Source organism: Girardinichthys multiradiatus, chromosome 10, assembly GCF_021462225.1.
Source record: "Girardinichthys multiradiatus isolate DD_20200921_A chromosome 10, DD_fGirMul_XY1, whole genome shotgun sequence".
Lineage (NCBI taxonomy): Eukaryota > Metazoa > Chordata > Actinopteri > Cyprinodontiformes > Goodeidae > Girardinichthys > Girardinichthys multiradiatus.
In genome coordinates this window covers 11,098,067-11,118,363 of record NC_061803.1, presented here as the reverse complement: position 1 = coordinate 11,118,363, position 20,297 = coordinate 11,098,067, and the positions used below count along the sequence as shown (strand labels likewise).

The 20,297-nt window shown below is 41.6% G+C and overlaps 1 protein-coding gene and 1 long non-coding RNA gene across 3 annotated transcripts; one reads left to right on the top strand and one right to left on the bottom strand.

Moving 5' to 3' along the window:
• Positions 1-807: 807 nt before the first annotated feature.
• On the bottom strand, positions 808-10,616 carry LOC124875401 (dual specificity protein phosphatase 26-like). Its single transcript, XM_047377542.1, has 6 exons — positions 10,310-10,616; positions 9,869-10,086; positions 8,123-8,322; positions 5,082-5,293; positions 3,474-3,697; positions 808-1,165 (listed from the first exon to the last, which is right to left on the bottom strand). Exons 1-6 carry the CDS (start codon positions 10,435-10,437, stop codon positions 966-968), a joined length of 1,182 nt encoding a protein of 393 aa, XP_047233498.1. The 5' UTR covers positions 10,438-10,616; the 3' UTR covers positions 808-965.
• Positions 10,617-17,081: 6,465 nt separating this feature from the next.
• Positions 17,082-20,094, top strand: LOC124875644. Of its 2 annotated transcripts, none has more exons than XR_007040089.1 (4): positions 17,082-17,333; positions 18,057-18,166; positions 18,598-18,771; positions 19,081-20,094. It is a non-coding gene; the product is annotated as an uncharacterized LOC124875644 (long non-coding RNA). The 2 variants fall into 2 exon arrangements; XR_007040088.1 differs by having other exon boundaries at positions 18,410-18,771.
• The last annotated feature ends 203 nt before the right edge of the window (positions 20,095-20,297 follow it).

The following is a 20,297-nucleotide window of genomic DNA, read 5'->3' as shown; positions in this document are numbered from 1 at the left end:
TCTGTTTTTCTGTTTGGTTTGAGAGGTTTTATTGCAATGTATGTATAATTCTGAAGCCTTTTGTAACAGATCTCCTTGAGGCAGCTTTCTGTTTAATAAAACAGACTGATTTCTGTCAAAAAATAACAAAGCATATCTCAGTGTTTGTACCCTGAAAAAAAAAAAAATCTAAAACATTTCAAAGTGTCCCGAAGTGTGGCAGAATTTAAAAAGAACTAAATGATTATAATGATGAATAACAATAAAGATGATATACATTTAGTCCAAAGTTGATATTTTACATAATGCCTTTAAAGCTACGTTTTCATTCCATGTGTAGATTTGTTTTCTATCTTTATAAAACGTTGGATTTATATTTTACCGAATTGTAGAAGAATAGAGCCTGTGAATAGACCAAACTAAGCTAATGGATTGCATGTAAAACGCAACTTGTACTTGTGTTTTTGTTAATATTGCTCTTTTGTAGCCTTTGTACCTGTACAGAGTTGCTGGTGAGAATAGGGGGGGAAATATCTGGCTATGTGCACACAAATCGAACAGAATGACAGTCTTGTATTTATGACTTTTTTCCTTTTGTCAGTCACTTAAAATGCTGTACATTTTAGCATAAGAATAAATTATGATTGACCATGTACCTGATTGTTCTCCTTTAATCTGAAGCACAGCTCGGATGTCTCCTTGAAAATTATATCAAGGTGCTATCTGGACCAGTACAGTGAAAACAAATGGTGTGGCCTGGCTTTTCATGGCCTCACATAGTGAATATTTGATTACAGTACAAGGATTTGGTATTAAAGAGACTAATTCGGCTGTCCAAAAGTTCCTTTATTCTTATTTATATGCAAGGACATAAATAAATGTAGAAGTCCATGTCAGATTGTTAAATTTAGTTGACCTGATTTGTTTCCTGCTTGTGTCTAATCTTTTGACTTCGAAGTGGATTTTTATTGAGACGTAGAGCAGAATCAGCCTTCTCTTCCCTCCAGGAGCTGTTGGTCTAGTTCCCTCAACTGCTTCAGGAAGCCCCAGTTGGGGATGATCCGTCTGCATTTTTTTACGTGCTCGATGGCGTCCACTACCGTCATCTTCTCGTAGATCATCAGGTAAGCGAGAAAGAGGGTGGCGGACCGACTCCTTCCCATCACACAATGCACCAGCAGTTTATCTGGAGATGAATAAATGTAACACAACATATGTTCGTCTCAGAAGAGGTGGATGAACAAAAAGTAGCCGGAGCCTAACATAACCAGTAGAAAATACCTGTTTTTATGTGTTATAAACTCCTACAGTCCCGTCCAAAAGCATCGTCACCTCTTCCTGACTCTTTGCCACATAACCAAAAACTCCAATATATTTTCTTGGGATTTTATGAGCCATGATTTTACAAATACAGGTCCTTCTCAAAAAATTAGCATATTGTGATAAAGTTCATTATTTTCTATAATGTAATGATGAAAATTTAACATTCATATATTTTAGATTCATTGCACACTAACTGAAATATTTCAGGTCTTTTATTGTCTTAATACGGATGATTTTGGCATACAGCTCATGAAAACCCAAAATTCCTATCTCACAAAATTAGCATATTTCATCTGACCAATAAAAGAAAAGTGTTTTTAATACAAAAAACGTCAACCTTCAAATAATCATGTACAGTTATACACTCAATACTTGGTCAGGAATCCTTTGGCAGAAATGACTGCTTCAATGCGGCGTGGCATGGAGGCAATCAGCCTGTGGCACTGCTGAGGTCTTATGGAGGCCCAGGATGCTTCGATAGCGGCCTTTAGCTCATCCAGAGTGTTGGGTCTTGAGTCTCTCAACGTTCTCTTCACAATATCCCACAGATTCTCTATGGGGTTCAGGTCAGGAGAGTTGGCAGGCCAATTGAGCACAGTGATACCATGGTCAGTAAACCATTTACCAGTGGTTTTGGCACTGTGAGCAGGTGCCAGGTCGTGCTGAAAAATGAAATCTTCATCTCCATAAAGCTTTTCAGCAGATGTAAGCATGAAGTGCTCCAAAATCTCCTGATAGCTAGCTGCATTGACCCTGCCCTTGATAAAACACAGTGGACCAACACCAGCAGCTGACACGGCACCCCAGACCATCACTGACTGTGGGTACTTGACACTGGACTTCTGGCATTTTGGCATTTCCTTCTCCCCAGTCTTCCTCCAGACTCTGGCACCTTGATTTCCGAATGACGTGCAGAATTTGCTTTCATCCGAAAAAAGTACTTTGGACCACTGAGCAACAGTCCAGTGCTGCTTCTCTGTAGCCCAGGTCTGGGCAATGCGGCGCCTGTAGCCCATTTCCTGCACACGCCTGTGCACGGTGGCTCTGGATGTTTCTACTCCAGACTCAGTCCACTGCTTCCGCAGGTCCCCCAAGGTCTGGAATCAGCCCTTCTCCACAATCTTCCTCAGGGTCCGGTCACCTCTTCTCGTTGTGCAGCGTTTTATGCCACACTTTTTCCTTCCCACAGACTTCCCACTGAGGTGCCTTGATACAGCACTCTGGGAACAGCCTATTCGTTCAGAAATTTCTTTGTGTGTCTTACCCTCTTGCTTGAGGGTGTCAATAGTGGCCTTCTGGACAGCAGTCAGGTCGGCAGTCTTACCCATGATTGGGGTTTTGAGTGATGAACCAGGCTGGGAGTTTTAAAGACCTCAGGAATCTTTTGCAGGTGTTTAGAGTTAACTCGTTGATTCAGATGATTAGGTTCATAGCTCGTTTAGAGACCCTTTTAATGATATGCTAATTTTGTGAGATAGGAATTTTGGGTTTTCATGAGCTGTATGCCAAAATCATCCGTATTAAGACAATAAAAGACCTGAAATATTTCAGTTAGTGTGCAATGAATCTAAAATATATGAATGTTAAATTTTCATCATGACATTATGGAAAATAATGAACTTTATCACAATATGCTAATATTTTGAGAAGGACCTGTATTACTCTGAGATCATACATTTTGAAGTCCGAGCACAGATTCTGAGTTTGTGTCTCGGCTATTCTTTCATGGATATGTTATCTAAGCCATTCCATTGTAGGTAAGGTTGGGGGTTTAGGTTTGTTGTCCTGCTGGAACTCGAACCTCCCCTCCAGTCTCAAGTCTTCTGCAGTATGCCCTGTACTTACGTCCATCCATCTTCCCATCAAGTTATGCTTCGCTGTTGAAGTAAAGCAACTCCACAGCCTGATGCTGCCACCAGCATGTTTCACCCGTGGATGGTTCGGGATGATACACATAGCATTTAGATTTTTATTTACAAACAATTTTACAGCTCTGAACTACTTTGCGTTAGTCTATCATAATAAAATCCCAATAAATTGAATGAAAGTTTTAGGTTGTAACATGACAAACTAGGAAAATGTTCAAGAGGTATGAAAACGTTTGCGACACCTTATAGTAAGCATGATACAGGGAGTATTTTTTCTGTGTGAAACTGGTTAAATTGTCTTACTCTGAGGCTTTCCCAGCGTCTCCTGAATGAACTTGGCAGCAGAGAAGAAATACTGGCTGAGGTCAAATGCTGGGACATCCTCTGCAACCACACCATAGTAAACGATGTCCATGTCCCTGTAGTAACCCGGTCCAGTGTCCACGTTGTTCCATGTCCCCTCTGCTGCATTCAGTATGTGAGTAATCCCCAGGCTTTTCAGGGTGAGCTTGTCCTTTGCGGTCTGTCTTCAGCAAGTCAATAAAAATGTCCTGTTATACCTTATACTGCTCTGAAAACATACAGGTCCTTCTCAAAATATTAGCATATTGTGATAAAGTTTATTATTTTCCATAATGTCGTGATGAAAATGTAACATTCATATATTTTAGATTCATTGCACACTAACTGAAATATTTCAGGTCTTTTATTGTCTTAATACAGATGATTTTGGCATACAGCTCATGAAAACCCAAAATTCCTATCTCACAAAATTAGCATATCATTAAAAGGGTCTCTAAACGAGCTATGAACCTAATCATCTCAATCAACTAGTTAACTCTAAACACCTGCAAAAGATTCCTGAGGCCTTTAAAACTCCCAGCCTGGTTCATCACTCAAAACCCCAATCATGGGTAAGACTGCCGACCTGACTGCTGTCCAGAAGGCCACTATTGACACCCTCAAGCAAGAGGGTAAGACACAGAAAGACATTTCTGAACGAATAGGCTGTTCCCAGAGTGCTGTATCAAGGCACCTCAGTGGGAAGTCTGTGGGAAGGAAAAAGTGTGGCAGAAAACGCTGCACAACGAGAAGAGGTGACCGGACCCTGAGGAAGATTGTGGAGAAGGGCCGATTCCAGACCTTGGGGGACCTGCAGAAGCAGTGGACTGAGTCTGGAGTAGAAACATCCAGAGTCACTGTGCACAGGCGTGTGCAGGAAATGGGCTACAGGTGCCGCATTCCCCAGGTCAAGCCACTTTTGAACCAGAAACACCGGCAGAAGCGCCTGACCTGGGCTACAGAGAAGCAGCACTGGACTGTTGCTCAGTGGTCCAAAGTACTTTTTTCGGATGAAAGCAAATTCTGCATGTCATTCGGAAATCAAGGGGCCAGAGTCTGGAGGAAGATTGGGGAGAAGGAAATGCCAAAATGCCAGAAGTCCAGTGTCAAGTACCCACAGTCAGTGATGGTCTGGGGTGCCGTGTCAGCTGCTGGTGTTGGTAGGAATTTTGGGTTTTCATGAGCTGTATGCCAAAATCATCCGTATTAAGACAATAAAAGACCTGAAATATTTCAGTTAGTGTGCAATGAATCTAAAACATATGAATGTTAAATTTTCATCATGACATTATGGAAAATAATGAACTTTATCACAATATGCTAATATTTTGAGAAGGACCTGTATTTAGGCCCTGTTATGGATTTTCATATCAAAGTGGGAGAGAAATCAACTCATTAACAATTCTCTTACAGATTTCTTCTATTTTTATTTATCACATAACAAATGTTGATATTTGAATTTATTTGATGATGGTAAAAGATAAGTGTGAGAAAAAAAAAAAAGCAATAGCGGAATAAATTTTCACAGCACTTTCTATTTTTAGACTGTTTGGTGCTCTTTTTACTCACTCATCTCCAATGTAGACGTTAGGCCAAACCTCGTTGACATGAGTGTAAGCCACGCTCCCACGGTTGAGGATTTTCTCCAGCTCGTAGCCCCCAGGTGTGACATAATCGTCCGCTGTGCTGGACTCCTCTGCTGCTTTTGTAACATTTATCTTTGCTCGGCTCTTTGACTTATGAGAAGCCATTTTTATTACCATGGCTTCTTTCCACACATGGTTTCATTGCCTGAAGTCATGAAAAAGCACACTTTTTGGTTTTTATCTTCAACGTGCATCTCCAGCTCAACTCACTGAGACATGAAGAACCTTTGTTTTCATCCCTCTGCCAGCTTGCTTCAAGGCAGAACGCGGCGGCAAGGGTTAGTTCTGGGTGCAGATTGTGTAACCTCCTCTGTGACGGGGCATCAAATGCAGAGGATATTTTTAGGACTGTGATGTGGCAGGCCCCCTGACCTTAGCTGCCATGTTTTCCAGCCTGTGGGAAAAGTTTTCTACCCAGCCAGTCGCTGCCATCCACATCTAAACACATGACTTTAATCTCCGCTGCTGGCAGCAAGCTGTGCTTATCCAAACACTGAGCTTGCCAGAGGATACCCACATGCAACAGAGTGAACAGGGCACTCTGAGCCTTCGCTCCTCGAAATCGCGTCAGTCTCTCTTAGCCTTTCTGCGTATCTTCAGATGCTGTGAGAAAGCGTGTAAGTGCAGCCTTACAACACCCCTTAAGGATGTTCTGCATCTCCCGCAGCCTCTCAGGGGGCCATTGGCTAGAGCTGAAACGTGTCGGACGGTTCGACAGATGAGATTTTTCGCTGGGATGGCAAATGCCTTTGATTCCCCATTATATGATATGCATGGTCCATTCAGAGATCTAAACGTGAGCCCCCAAAAGTGGGAGCGTGGTGATGGTTGTGTTGCAGGAAGGCGGAATGAAGCTGCTAAGATGTCAGACTGAGTTTTCACACCATCAGGCCCCCTTTATTTCCCCCCCTCATATCTTCATACCCTGCCATCATTCATTCTGACAATGAAATCATTAAACCTGTGATATCCAATTCCTTTTATTTTGACAGCATCTTTCTCCCAGCGAGCTCTGGAGAGCATTTCTTATTAAGATGGCTTTGGCTTTTCATCTCACTTTCAAAAGTCTGACCTGAATCTGTATACTCTCTCAGAACCATGATAGCATATTTTTTGTCATTTTGCATCAAGCCTTTTTAGACATTTTACAGTTTTAACCATACTTCACTGGACTGAAGTGAATACTTAAAGTGGGGCATTGTTTATTTATAGGCAGAAGCTGTTTCTGTGTTGTTTCAGTTCAGCAGGGGTCTTGGCAGTTGATACTGATGGTGGTGTGTTTTAGACACTATCCCTAAAGGATCGATGTTGTGTAGATTTGAGATGCATCAAGGGAAATTTTCCCTGACAATCATCTGTTTTTCTGCTTGATGTCTTCAAACATTGCAGGTATTCAGATCATGAGGACTGCATGTTGAGATATTTTGAGTGCATGCAAAACATGGCAAATGTTACTGTGACTTGGGAAAGTATTCATACCTCTTGAACCTTTTCACACAAATTGTGCATGTTTTTTTTTTTTACTAATATCTGTAAATTGCAGAGTGCATTTGTAATCACCCCCTTGAGTCAATGCTACATGGAACCACTTGCAATTTCAGCTTCAAGTCTTTTTTGGGTATGTCTCTCCCAGCTTTGTACATCTAGAGACTAAAACCTTTGCCCATTTTCATTTGAAAAACAGCTCATGCTCTTTAGATTAGGTGGATAGTTTCTATTAAAACCAGTTCTCAATTGGATCTAGGTCTGGACTTTGACTGGACCATTCTAACTTGTGAATATTCTTTGAAACCATTCCATTGTAGCTCTGGCTGCATGTTTAGGGTCATTGTCCCGCTTGAAGTGTTGGGTAGCCACGATCAGGTTTTCATTCAGGACTAAAGCTTCATCCATCATCATATCAACTCTGACTAACTTTCCTGTCCCAATTGAAGAAAAGCATCCCCCACCAAGATGCTGCCACCACCATGTTTTGCTGTGGGGCTGGTGTGTTCAAGATGATGTTCCAGTTTTCCAGTTCCAGTTTTTTTGCTAGACAATATTTTGCACGGAGGCTAAAAAGTGATGTTTTGGCAAAGTCGGACCAGAACACCTTTTTCTACATGTTTGCTGGGTCCCCTGCATGCAAATGAGACAGATCATGGCTTCCTTTTAACAATGGCTTTCTCCTTGCCTTTCTTCAATAAAAGCCAGACTTGTGGAGTGCATGTCTAAAAGTGCTACGGTAAACATATTCTCAGCTCTACTCAGGACCAAAGGTGCATGGATCTCTTCTCAGCTTCTCCAGAGTTAACGTGGACCTCTAGGTTTGCAGTTGTGCCATCCTCTTTCCATTTTCAGATGATGGATTGAACAGAGTTCCAGTGAGATGTTCGAGGCTTTAATGTTATTTTATAACCTAACCAAGCTATGAACATCTCCACAACGTTCTCCCTGATCTGTGTGCATCAGATCAGGGATCTAATGCAGACAGATCCCTGCATTATTCTGTTTGTTCACTAATGTTCACTAACCTCTGAAGCCTTTTCTTTTACTTTACAGTGATGCACAACTTTGGGCTGGGCAATCTCATTAAATCCCAGTAAAATACATCACAGCACAGAAATATTTTTTCTTGTTGTTCTTCACTAACTTTAGACATGTATTGTTATATTTGTGAAAATTACAATACAGGATATTCTATTCCATTCACAAAAGTTGTTAATTTACAGATATTTTACACACATCTGTCAAGCCTTCCATCATGCTATCTAATAACCCTTTCTGTAATGCTGTGAAATTGTTTGCAGAGTTACAGTCATCATTTTCAGAAGGTATTGAAAAACATGTTGAACGGCACAGTTGAAAAACAGACTCCACACTGAACCATTCTGTTTTGCATTCCAAAGAATATTAAGGATGCATGAAGAGGAAGCTCCCTTTAGGCCATCATCATCCACACATTCTCTCCACCTCCATGTGTTATGTTTTTCTTCTTTGCAAAGCTAAAGTTGAGTCCAGCTCACAGAGCTGGTTCAGAAATCCGACATTCGGGAGGATGTTTCTGCTCGTGCAAACGACCTCCACAGACTCCACCAGGGTAAGACCCACTTTGATCATGAGGAAGGCAAGCACAAGGGCAGCTGAGCGGCTGATTCCCCTAGCACAGTGGACAAGCACCTTACCTGCACAGAGAATAGAGAGAACAGCGCAGATATTGCTTATTTTGCTGGATTTAATGGGATTATTTGTGTTTTTGAGCGATTTATACATCACGACAGAATATAGAATTTGTTGAAAAGTGCTCATTTTCACATTTTCTCACATTACTACCAAAATCCTCAGTGTATTTTACTGGGACTTTGTGTGATAGACCAATATATAATGTTAGAGGAGGGAAAAGGATACATGTTTTCCCATTTTCTTTACAAATACATATCTTAAAGGTTTAGCATGGAAAGTTTAGCATGCATTTGTATTCAGTCCCCTTTACTTTAACACTCATAAATAAAGTCCAGTGGAACCAACTGCATTCAGAAGTCAATTAAGAGTCCACTTGTGTGTAACTTAATGTCAGAGGTTTGTTAGAGAACCATAAGGAATAAACAGTACCATGAAAACCAGTGAACACATGAGACACATCAGGGAGAAAGTTGTGGAGACGTTTGAAGCAGGTTTAGGTTAGAAAACAATATCTGAAGGTTTAAACATTTTACAAAGCTCTGTTCAGTCCATCCTCCGTTAACAGACATGGCATGGAGCAAATACAAACATACCAGGGCATGCCTTTCCACCTGAACTGACAGGCTGGGCAAGGATAGAGTTAGCCTAAGAGCAGCCAAGTGGTTCATGACAACTCTGGAGGAGCTGCACGGGTTGCACAGCTCAGGTGGGATAGTCTGTTGGCAGGAAAACTATTAGTTCTGCACTTCACAAATCTGGACCTCATGGAAAATGGCCCAGTCAAAGCCTAGGCACAAGTCTAAGTGGGAATTTATAGCAAGACTTAATTTACCCTTAATTTTTTCATCTGCTCCCTATCCAATCTGATTGAGCTTGAGCTATTTTGCAAAGAATGAACAATGAACAAAAATTTCAGTCTCTACATCTGCCGAGTCGGGTGGGGGTTAAAGCCAGCGCATGCCACAGTTTAAAAACCATCCTTTATTTTCATTATACATAACTATTAAACTCTACTTCACGTACATCAGAAAATCCCAATGCAACTTTTGCAAAGCACTGTGAGCTTTTTAACGGTTCAATAATACAAGGTATACAGTTACAGTGATATTGTATTGTTTACATTTTTCCTTAATCTAGATCCTGGAATTCAATACCGCCATCAATAATTTATATTCACACCACAGGTTGCCAAAAATGGTCCATTTTTGATCAACAAACTGTTATTACAAATGGAGAATAAATTATGAACCCTTTACTGAAATTGTTTTTATATTGATTTTAATATCAGATGTAGTAAAACGTAAGCTCAAAATTATTTTTCACATAAATCATTAAACTGGAAACTCCAAAATACAGGAGGCATCTGACTGTTTAGTCTTATTAAGTAATATTATCTCTTCTAAAGTAAGAAAGCAACAGATTTGTGCAGTATTTAGTCATAATTTTGCAGATTTTGTTGACATCTAATCCATCTTGGTGATGCGTCACATTTATGCTTCATGAGTTACCTCCACTCATCCTTTCTGATGTGGTTTGACTGAATCGTACCTTTCTGACTCAGAGCTCTGTGAATGAAATCAGAAGTCTCTGAGAAAAACGGGCTCAAGTCAAAACCTCTACAGTCCGTTGCTTCTACTCCATGATACAGTATGTTGGTGTCTTTGTAGAAACGTGGCCCGGTGTCAATGTGCTGTGGACCATCTGCAGCATTAACCACGTGTGTTATTCCCAGATTCTGTAGAAGAGTCTTATCCTGAGCTGTCGCCCTGTAAATAGAACCAAAGATCATGGAAGGACTGTGATTTTTAGCTGTCTTTTCTCAACTACAGCCATCTCTGACAGCATATGTTTGCATAAATGCATCACTGGTGACTCAAATGTACAGATTTTTCTATAATTGTCCCATCAGTTGCTCAAACACGCGACTTGTTTGCATAAACAGTTTCACAATCGGATCAGCATATTCACTGGAGTGAGAATGTCACTTACGCGTTCCCGATGAACAGGTCGGGCCAGACCTCATTGACAGCTCCAGTGGGATGCCTGTTCTTCAGCAGAAGGCCCAACAGACCGCAGGTGGGCGGTGTCGGAGCCACTGATTCCTCCTCTGCGCTCATACCCGTTATTTCTCACCTCAGTGTTGGTATATAATTACCACGACTTGCATTCTCTTTATATGTACCTTGATACGTACTGCTAGATGACTTTCCAAACACTCACCACAACTCTTGTCTTTGAAAATCCTGCACAAACTCTAACTAAACAGCTGCAGTGTGCTCTGTTGTGAGTCTTAGCTGGAAGTCAGGGTGGTTAACCCGCTGAAAATGGACAGCTGAACATACCGGAGGCTAAACTTACGCAGTGTGGACTATTAATTTCTCTGATAAGTGTGTCAGAAGCCAGGCTGTATCTTCATAATGGCTTTACTATTAGTAGTGACTAAAAGCAGCATCAAAACACATTTAAACTATTTTCTAAAAAGACTAAAACTAATTTTACAAACCACAGTGTAACCATTAATAAAACAATATTATCTATGAACCTTTAAAAACACTTTTTTCATAATCTTTGAGGTAAGGGTAACAAGTGGCACTGGAGATTTCTGATGATGGCTATAAAACTGTTTTTTGTTTTGCACTTTGGGATTTCCGTGGTAAGATTCTCAACTGGATTTAGATCTGTACTTTGACTAGGCAATTCTAACACATAATTATGCTTTGATCCAAACCATTCTATTGTAGCTATGTGTACATATCTTTGTCTAACAAGTTCTCTTTCAGGATTGCACCTGTGTTTAGGTCAAGTGATCTTCCCGTCAACCCTGACCAACTTTCTTCTTTTTGTTGAAGAAAAGCATCCCCAAAGCCAGATTTGTGGAATGCACAATTAATATTTGTCCTGTCGACAGATTCTACCTCCTTAACAGTGGATCTCTGTAGCTTCATCAGACTTGTGATAGACCTCTTGGCTGCTTTTTTATACCAAACCTGTCAGTTTAGATGGATGACAATATCGTAGTAGATTTGCAGTGGAGCCATACTCCTATTATCAGATGATTGATTGAAGGCTCAGTGAGACGTTTAAAGCTGGGGATATTGTTTTAATACCTAACCCTGCTTTTAAGTTCTCTACAACTTTCTCTCTGACCTTTCTGTGTTTCTTGGTTTTTGTGATGCTGTTTGTTCACTAATGTTCTCTGAGAAACCTTTGAAGTCTTCAGGGAACAGCTGTAGTTGTAATGAGATTAAATTACACATTATTTATTTACTTTCTAAGATCTAAAAAGCTATGACCTAAAAAGACAATTGGTAGCACTGGGTTTTATTTAGGGGTGTCAGAGTAAATGGGACCTATATACAAATGCACACCACACTTTTCAGATTTTTGTAAAATGTCTTGTAAACCATGTATCATGTGTCTGCTGTGTCCCTGTTAGGACTTGAGCAACGGAGGAACCCAGAATGCAGACTAGCAGGCAGCATGTTGGTAAGTGATAAGGATTTAATGACTAAAAAACAAAAACTCACTCTAAGAGGCAGAAACAAAAACAACCCACGCAGGATGGGCGGTGGGGGCCTCGGCAGGATGCCAGAAACACGCACAGAGTTCAGGCGGGCCACCAGGGGGGCATCCCGAGCAGGCACAGAGTTCATGAGGAGTCCAGGACCCCCTACTCAGAGGCCTGATCAGCCGGCGACGGCGGCGAAGACCTGGAGATCGGCAGAGACGTAGACCGGGGCGGCGGGAACCTGCAGGTTGGTCAGGAGGCCGACCAAGCAGAGTAGCGGACACTCGGTGCGGCAGATCAGGAGGCCGACCATGGAGCGTAGAGGGCCCCCCAGAAACTCTGTGGAACTCCAGAGGCTTGGAGCCAGGCGCCTCGTAGACAGGCGTGGAGTCTGGCGAACCCTCAGAGACAGGAACGGAGCCAACGGGACCGCCGGAGACAGGAACAGAGTCTGGGGAACCCTCGGAGACCAGAACGAGGACAACCTGCTCCTTGAACTCCCCAGAGACAGGGTCCGGCGGCGCTTCCTCCTCGAACCCCTCGTCTCTGGATTTAGAAGCCAGAACGAGGACAAAACCCTCAGTGGCGTGAGCAGGGGCTGAGGCGTCGCCGGGACCCTCGATGACTTCAGCCGAGGCGCCCCTCTTACGACGTCCTCTGCAGCATGTGGAGGAGGTTCAGGCTGTGGGGTGTCTGGCCTGAGTTCCGTGAGCATCCCCCAGAGGAAAGCATGAAGGTGCTCAGGACCTGGTTGTGGAGGCAGCCCGCCCACGGGCCCCTCCGGAAACTCTGCAGCAGGCTGTAGACCTGGCGTGGCCTGCTCTGCGGCAGCAGCAGCAGCAGTTTGGAAACATGATGTGGGCTGCTCTACAGCAGCGCTCTGGAGACCTGGCGTGGGCTGCTCTGCAGAAGCAGTAGCACCGTTCTGGAGACATGACGTGGACTGAGCTGCAGCACCGCTCATGTGGCTTGGTGTGGGTGAAGGAGGACGGCAGCAAAACTGCCTTACTGCCGTTTCATAATCCCTCTCCATCTGCCTGATCCTCTCCATCAGCTCAGGAGAGGAATGCATGAGGCTGGTCTTCCTGAAGCTCTTGATTTGGCCTGAACCTTAAACGCTGTTCCAGCTCGTCAGGTGTTGCCTCAGAACATCGGGCTGGAGCGAGCGAAGACGGCATGGGCGGAGCTGCAGCGAGCCTGGGAGACAGTGCTATGGCAGACGAGGATGCGGAAATATTTGCTGCAGGCCTCACGTCGGCTGGCAGGGAACCACCTCCTCACCAGCTGAACCACAGGAAGGTGCTCCACGCCGCGCCGACGTTTCTTGCGGCGGGAGGAAGATGACGGTTTTGCTGCCGGTACGGGAGCAGGAAGGGAACGTCGGAGTTGAGGCAGAGGGAAAGAACAGCCCTCCCGAACCCTCCGGCACTGGGCCGCCTCACGCTCCATCTGCTCCAGCAGCAGTGAAGACGGCAGAACCTCCAGGTCTGTCGGCAGATGTCTTATCGCCTCCTCCATCTGCTGCTGAACCCATCGATCCCTGGCGCTCTCCTGCCTACTGTCAACAGAAGAACAGCTATTGCTCTACAATCAAAGCAAGATATTTTTTTTACTGCACACACATATTTTTAAAATTTACAAACTTGATTTGCGTATTTAACTTGTATTTCATCCCAAAATTTTTTTTTCAAACATCTGGGCCCTAATTTGGCTGATTACATTTCCTGACACCTGAGTTTATATTTTAAGATATCCTGTTTAATATACTTTTTTTCATTCTTTTTTGTGGTGTTCCAGAGACCTTTTGTGACCTTGGCCTGCTTACCAAATCATTCTTTGTTAGGTGGTTGCTGTTATTTGCTTTCTTTCTGATTTTCTCCTACTACAGTTTTACCTTTACTTATTGGTGTTGCCATCGTTGGTCTAGTTTGCTGCCAGTTTTAAATGATAACTTATTGAACATCCACGTTGTCTATGAAGATGGGTGAAGGTCTTGTAAAATGTGGATTACCCAGAACCACACACAAAATCCTCCAAAAGGTATATGTTAAGACCTTTTGAGCTCATGATAGTAATAATTATCTCAATGACCAAAATTAACGCAGTGGCCACCCAGGAATAAAGTAGTGATTTGGGTCTCCAGCTTAAATATAAACATATAAAGAAGGTTTATTTGGTAATTTGTCCACTGATGAGGAGGAAGGAAGGTGAAATTTTATCTGAGAGGGAGCAGCTAGGGACCTAGCAAGGCCAGTCTGCCTGTAGCTCTCCAGTGGCGAATGACAGCTTGTGACAGTAATTGTAATTCTGCTCTGGGTTTTTCGGATCATTCTCTTCCACCTCATCCCAACCTACAGACAGAGAGTAAGAGCTTCCAAACCCATGGTTCACACTGTTAAGAAGTGGACTGAGGAATCAAAGCAGATGCTACAGGCCTGCTTTGAATGCACAGACTGGACTGTTTTTGAAACTTCAGCCATTGACTTCAACCAACTCACTGATGTGGTGACATCATACATCAGTTTCTGTGAGGACATGTGTGTGCAGACCAAAACCTTCGGCACCTTCGGGAATAACAAGCCATGGTTTACTCTACATCTCAGGAATCTGCGCAGGGAAAAGGAAGAAGCTCACAGCAGTGGAGATTAGGCACGGTACAGGCAGGACAGGAACAAACTAACAAAGGAGATCAAAGCAGCCAAGAGAAGCTACAGTGAGAAGCTAAAGAACAACCTTTCTACTGGTGATGCTTCGACCACCCAGGGACGTACGCCAGGATAGCCAGGATCCTGTTTGTAGACTTCATCTCGGCCTTCAACACCATCATACCAGACATCCTCCACCAGAAGCTCACACAGCTCAACGTCCCAGACTCCACCTGTCAGTGGATCAACAGCTTCCTGACAGACCGACAGCAGCAGGTGAGACTGGGGATCATCTTCTCCCGATCCAGATCAATAAGTACTGGTGCCCCCGAGGGGTGTGTTCTATCCCCACTCCTCTTCTCTCTGTACACAAATAACTGCACCTCATCGGACTCATCCGTGAAACTCCTGAAGTTTGCAGACGACACCATTGTGATTGGACTGATCCAGGACGGTGATGAGTCTGCATACAGACAGGAGGTGGATCGGCTGGTACACTGGTGTTGTCAGAACTATCTGGAACTCAACCCACTCAAGACTGTGGAAATGGTGGTGGACTTTCAGAGAACACCATCCCCATACACCCCGCTCACCATCCTCAACAACACCGTGTCAGCCGTGGACCACTTCAGGTTCTTAGGAACCACCATCTCTGAGGACCTGAGATGGTCTTCACACATAGACACTGTTCGGAAGAAGGCCCAGCAGAGACTGTACTTCCTGAGGCAACTCAAGAAGTTCAACCTTCCACAGGAGCTGCTGGTCATCTTCTACACTGCCATCATTCAGTCTGTCCTGTCTTTATCCATCTCAGTGTGGTTTGGTTCATCCACAAAACTGGACAGGTCCAGACTGCAACAAATAATCAGGTCGGCAGAGAGAATAATCAGGGCTGACCTTCCCTCCATCCAGGACTTATACAGGTCTAGGGTCAGAAAAAGAACTGGAAAAATCTCTGCAGACCCCACACACCCTGCACATAAACTTTAGAGTTTTACCTTCAGGCCATTGTTACAGAGCACCGTTTACAAAAACCAGCTGCCACAGAGACAGTTTCTTCCCCCCGGCTGTTTCTCTGATGAACATTTAATAGAGTACCAAACAACCTCATACTGAAGTTGCAAATCCACCTTTTTATATGTGTATATTGTATATATGTATGTATGGACAGAAGGATATATGCTGAATATATCTTATGACACAAAAAAACAAAAAAGAAACCCAGAGAGCAAAGTGTACCAGAGTCAAATTGCTTGTTTGTTGTATGTACGAACTTCACAATAAAGCTGATTCTGAAAGCCATCAGAATAGTTTATATTAGGGAGCCGTGCAGTGACTGTGTAAAACAAATCAGCAGTGAATGGAAGCAGTTGACAGTCATGCCTTTCTACACATACACAGTCCAGGTTTTACTTGTAGTGCTTTAATCATTATAGTAATGGAGCTGTCAAAATAATATTCCGAGGAGACCATTTGTCACACCCAACAGTCTGTCCACAGTTCATTTTTTCTCAGTTTGGCCCTAAAAAGTAATTTCAATCGTTTGCTACTCATTAGGTGAAGGAGAGAAGTTATAATACTGAAATGTATATATTTATTTAATTTTTTATTTAATTAAATCCCTTCAATAAGGTACTATATTATTAATTTGGCTCAGGCACAAAAAAATTTGGTTCCTCTATTAGTTGTCCTGGCATTCCTGTATTTTGCCCTCATTACTTTCTTTGAGGTCAACATTCTTTACAACAAGTTTCAAATTGCTGTGGCAAGACGTCATTTCTATAGAAAAACACTGATTTTGGTGTTTCTCTTCACCTATTTTCTTTCACGACACTCACACACTTTCCCAGCATACAGGACCTTTGGGAAAAGTAAAACTACTCACTCTATCTTGGCTGTGTTGTTGCAATAGGTGGTAATACATCCAATCCTTAGTTTTCAGTTAGAAAGTTTCTTCTGTTAAAAAGAACAATCCAATTTTTGGTAGTAGGTTGATGCAGCACTAGTTTTGCTTACCAAATGTTGACCGTTGGGCAGCTCGCATTACCCGTCCAGTTCTAAGCCAGCAAGTTGGACTTCTTTGTACTTACCCAGGACCTCTAATCATTTAATAAAACTGTGAGGCTGAGCGTCAGCTATCCTGAGGACAACTTTGGAGGGAACCTGCTCCCATATGCTCCAATTAAGCTGTTTGTTCCTGTACCCAAGTTGGATAACCAGTTTGCATGTCAGGCCTCCTCTAGAGTTTCCTCCAGCTTTGCCCTGGCAAGGCACAGGTTACCATGTTTTGGGTTGTATCACACATGGTCTTGCTCCATGTCCGCAGAGAAGCAGACGAGTCGGGTCGATGATGCACCCGAGTCAATGAAGGACCTGGGAATTCACCTCAGTTGCATCTCACCAGTCTTTACATTGATTGTCCGACTTGCAGACGTGTTAGACACTGTTTCAATACAGGTCTGTCAACACTCCATATTTGGTCATGCAAATTATAAAGGCCTGCATCCAAAAGTTGTGAATTACTGATATTAGAACTCATAAGACTTTTATGGTTTCTGGCAACAAAATGTGATGAAATATTTCTTTTAATGACCACACTGTAAGCAACTGCTGTAAATTTACAGCCAATTTTCAACAGTAAAATGCTATTTTCATGTTTAACAGTTTAGTATTGCAGTTAGCAATGCATTGTGGGCTTCTTAACTTGGAGCAACAGTATAGAAGTTGTAAACAGTATGCAACTGTTTTAAATTACTGGACACTACAGTATTTTTGAAAATTTACCAGAAGAAACACGACACGATGCAACAGGACACACAATTGGTCTTCATCACCAACACTTTGGTCTTGCATCTAAACTGTAAGTTCATCAAAATCTTATTTTCTTTCTTTCTTTGTTAACTTTTAATGAAGTGTGTTTTACAATGACTTAACAGAATTAATCTATCTCGGTAAAAGAGACACTCGAATCCTCAAGGCTTAGCTATAGGGTTTTACTTTTCCATTTGAAACAGAAAATGGCTAATGCTAGTTTTCCCTACTCTGTATATGATTTGTTAAACCGTTTTGCATCAGCTGTGGTTTTTCTTTCCTCATCTTAATATTGCAACTAACTAGTCGCTAGCGCCGTTTTGCATAGCCTAATTAGCATCATTAATTAAGCGAAAACAGCAGCGTGAACGACCTGTGGATTACTGTCAGATCATCTGACTGTTTTACTTTCTCACAGAAAAGAGAAACGTGTATTAAAGAAGACGAGTATGGAAGCAAATCGTTACCATATTTCAAATGAAAAAGCATTTCTGAAAATGCTTTTTCATTTTAAAATTTTACATTTCATATTGAATTTTGGTATCTATTTACTGGGACATATTTTGAAAAATAAATCACAAATGTCTTTTTCATTTCCATTTGAATTAAGTGAAAGAATGAGCCGTCTTAAAGAAGAAAATGAAAATGCAAATAGGATGATTGATTACTAATTTTATTTATGAGTCAAACAATGCAGCCACATTCTCAAAATGAAAAAGCATTTTCAGAAATGCTTTTTCATTTGAAATATGGTAACGATTTGCTTCCACAGACGAGCTCCCTGCTAGCTCTCCCTCCCTCCTGCTAAAAACATACAGCACGCTAGCCTGGAGTCAGCATCGCTGGAGAGAGGTCCTTTGCTGATTTTTTGGTTCTACTCTGGTCAGTACAGTCCACACGTTGTAAAATCGGGCCGAAAATGTTGTAGTGTGAATCCAGCTTAAGTTAAGGTTAAACATTTCACAGTGGCGCTAAAAAGCAGCCAGAAAGATCTTCCTGCTTGATATATTTTACTGTAATCAAGACTGATCCTTTTTGCAGATGTAGGTTTTTTTTTCTTTCACTGTTTACTGTTTATAACTTTTCATCTTAAAAATGTTGCATGTATGTATTTATTCCCTACAGGTGTATGCCACAGCAGCTGACATTGAGGCAACTCTTAGCCTTCCTGCAAGTCCTTGGCTGATACTTCATGCTATACATTTCATTTAGATCCTTTGATAGACACATTATAAAGCATATTGGTCTTTCATCTTGAGTTAACAAATGTTTATATAAGGTGAGATACATTCTCATGTTTCTATGACTTGAAGTTCCAGGTGGAACAGGGCAAGTCACAGTTGGAGGATTGCCCCCGAAGGCCGTGTAATCTCTGAGGGTATCAGACCAACATTTGCAACAGGACTTGCTGCTGTGTTTGCAATCTACTACATATTCAACCTTCAGTATCAAGATGAGGCAGCCTGTACTCTTGAATTCAGTCAGAGGTAAAAAACCCTTCATTCCATGACATCATTATATGGTTATAGACAACTAAATTAATGTGTTTGTATTTTTTAGCATAAAATGGTAATCTGAAGCCACAACACATACGTATACACATAGGGTATTTCATTGGCCTAAGGCTTTATTATAATTCCTTTTTGATGTCACTTTATTGTCATTCAGGTCCACTCCATTTGTGCAATGAAGACAAAAAAACAATTGATTAAATTTAATTGAATGTAAACAAAAGAGTATGTCATTGTAACCCCACTCTGATGTTACACTATTTTGATTTCATGGCATAAATCCAGAGAGAGGGACAAAGGCCAAAAGAGGCAAGATTGTCTCCAAGAAGAAAGGTGTGATCGTCCAGAAGAAGTCTTCTGCAGTCAACACACGAGTCCATGCTACTGAAGAACCTCCTTGACTTTGAATGGGACTTCATATAGATCAGTGAGTTCTCCTTAACTTGCTCTCTGTCAATGTGTTGTTTTGACAGTCTGGCATTGTCACATTAAACAAGAGAACTGGTATTATTAGCTTTATAGGCTTTATTAGTTTGAAGAGTATGTTGTTCATTCCTGATTGTATAATATTTGTTTGTCATTGTTTGACAGTGGCAACACTAGAATAATGCTACAGAGGAACTAACAAACTGATGTTCGTCCCTCCTGGATCCACAAGACTTGAATCAGGGCCGTTCACATCCACCCAGACTCCCACCGGAACTAAGAAGTAAAAACACAAACCTACCTCACAGGACTATTTTAAGACGTAAAAACATAAAACTTCAGTACCTCACAGGACTATTTTAGAAGTAAACTGCAAGTTGCAAGCTTACACTGGCACATGTTCCTATAACAGAACAGTTTCTTCCCTAAATGTTGTTTTTGATTCATATTATAGACGCATAGTCAAAATGTTCTAACTGTACTGTAATAGTTTCAAAATGGCATCAATGCACTTTTTCAAAATGTTGTTTCCCAAATGTTCTCAATTCTGAATAATCTGCATTTTCACAAACAGCAGAAAAAAACATAATATATATAAATCTTGTTGAGTTTTGAGTAACCTAATTCACTGGACTATTTTAAAATATGCTTGCTTGTTGAATGTTCTTATGTAATATTCAGTTCAGTTCATGGTGATATTTCTTTTTGAAATAAATCTTTCTGATTCTCTAATATTTTATTGCTTATTTTGCACATTATTCACAATAATGCAATTGCCTATAGCCCCGAGAATAATGAAGACCTAATATTGATTGTATTTAAGACTGATATTTTAGGAAACTGCTAAATTTAGCTATTGTATTATCTACTGTGGAAATTCAGGACAATACCGTATTTCTGGTTTACAGTCTACTACTGTACAATTATTTTACAGATGAATACGGTAAAAATTACAATATATTACAGGCGTCTCTGCTGCCAGCTCTTTACTGTTATTTTACAGGAAAATTATTTACAGTGCATGATGTTCTCTGAATTTTAACTGATTGAGAGGTCACAAGTGTAAAATAAACCAC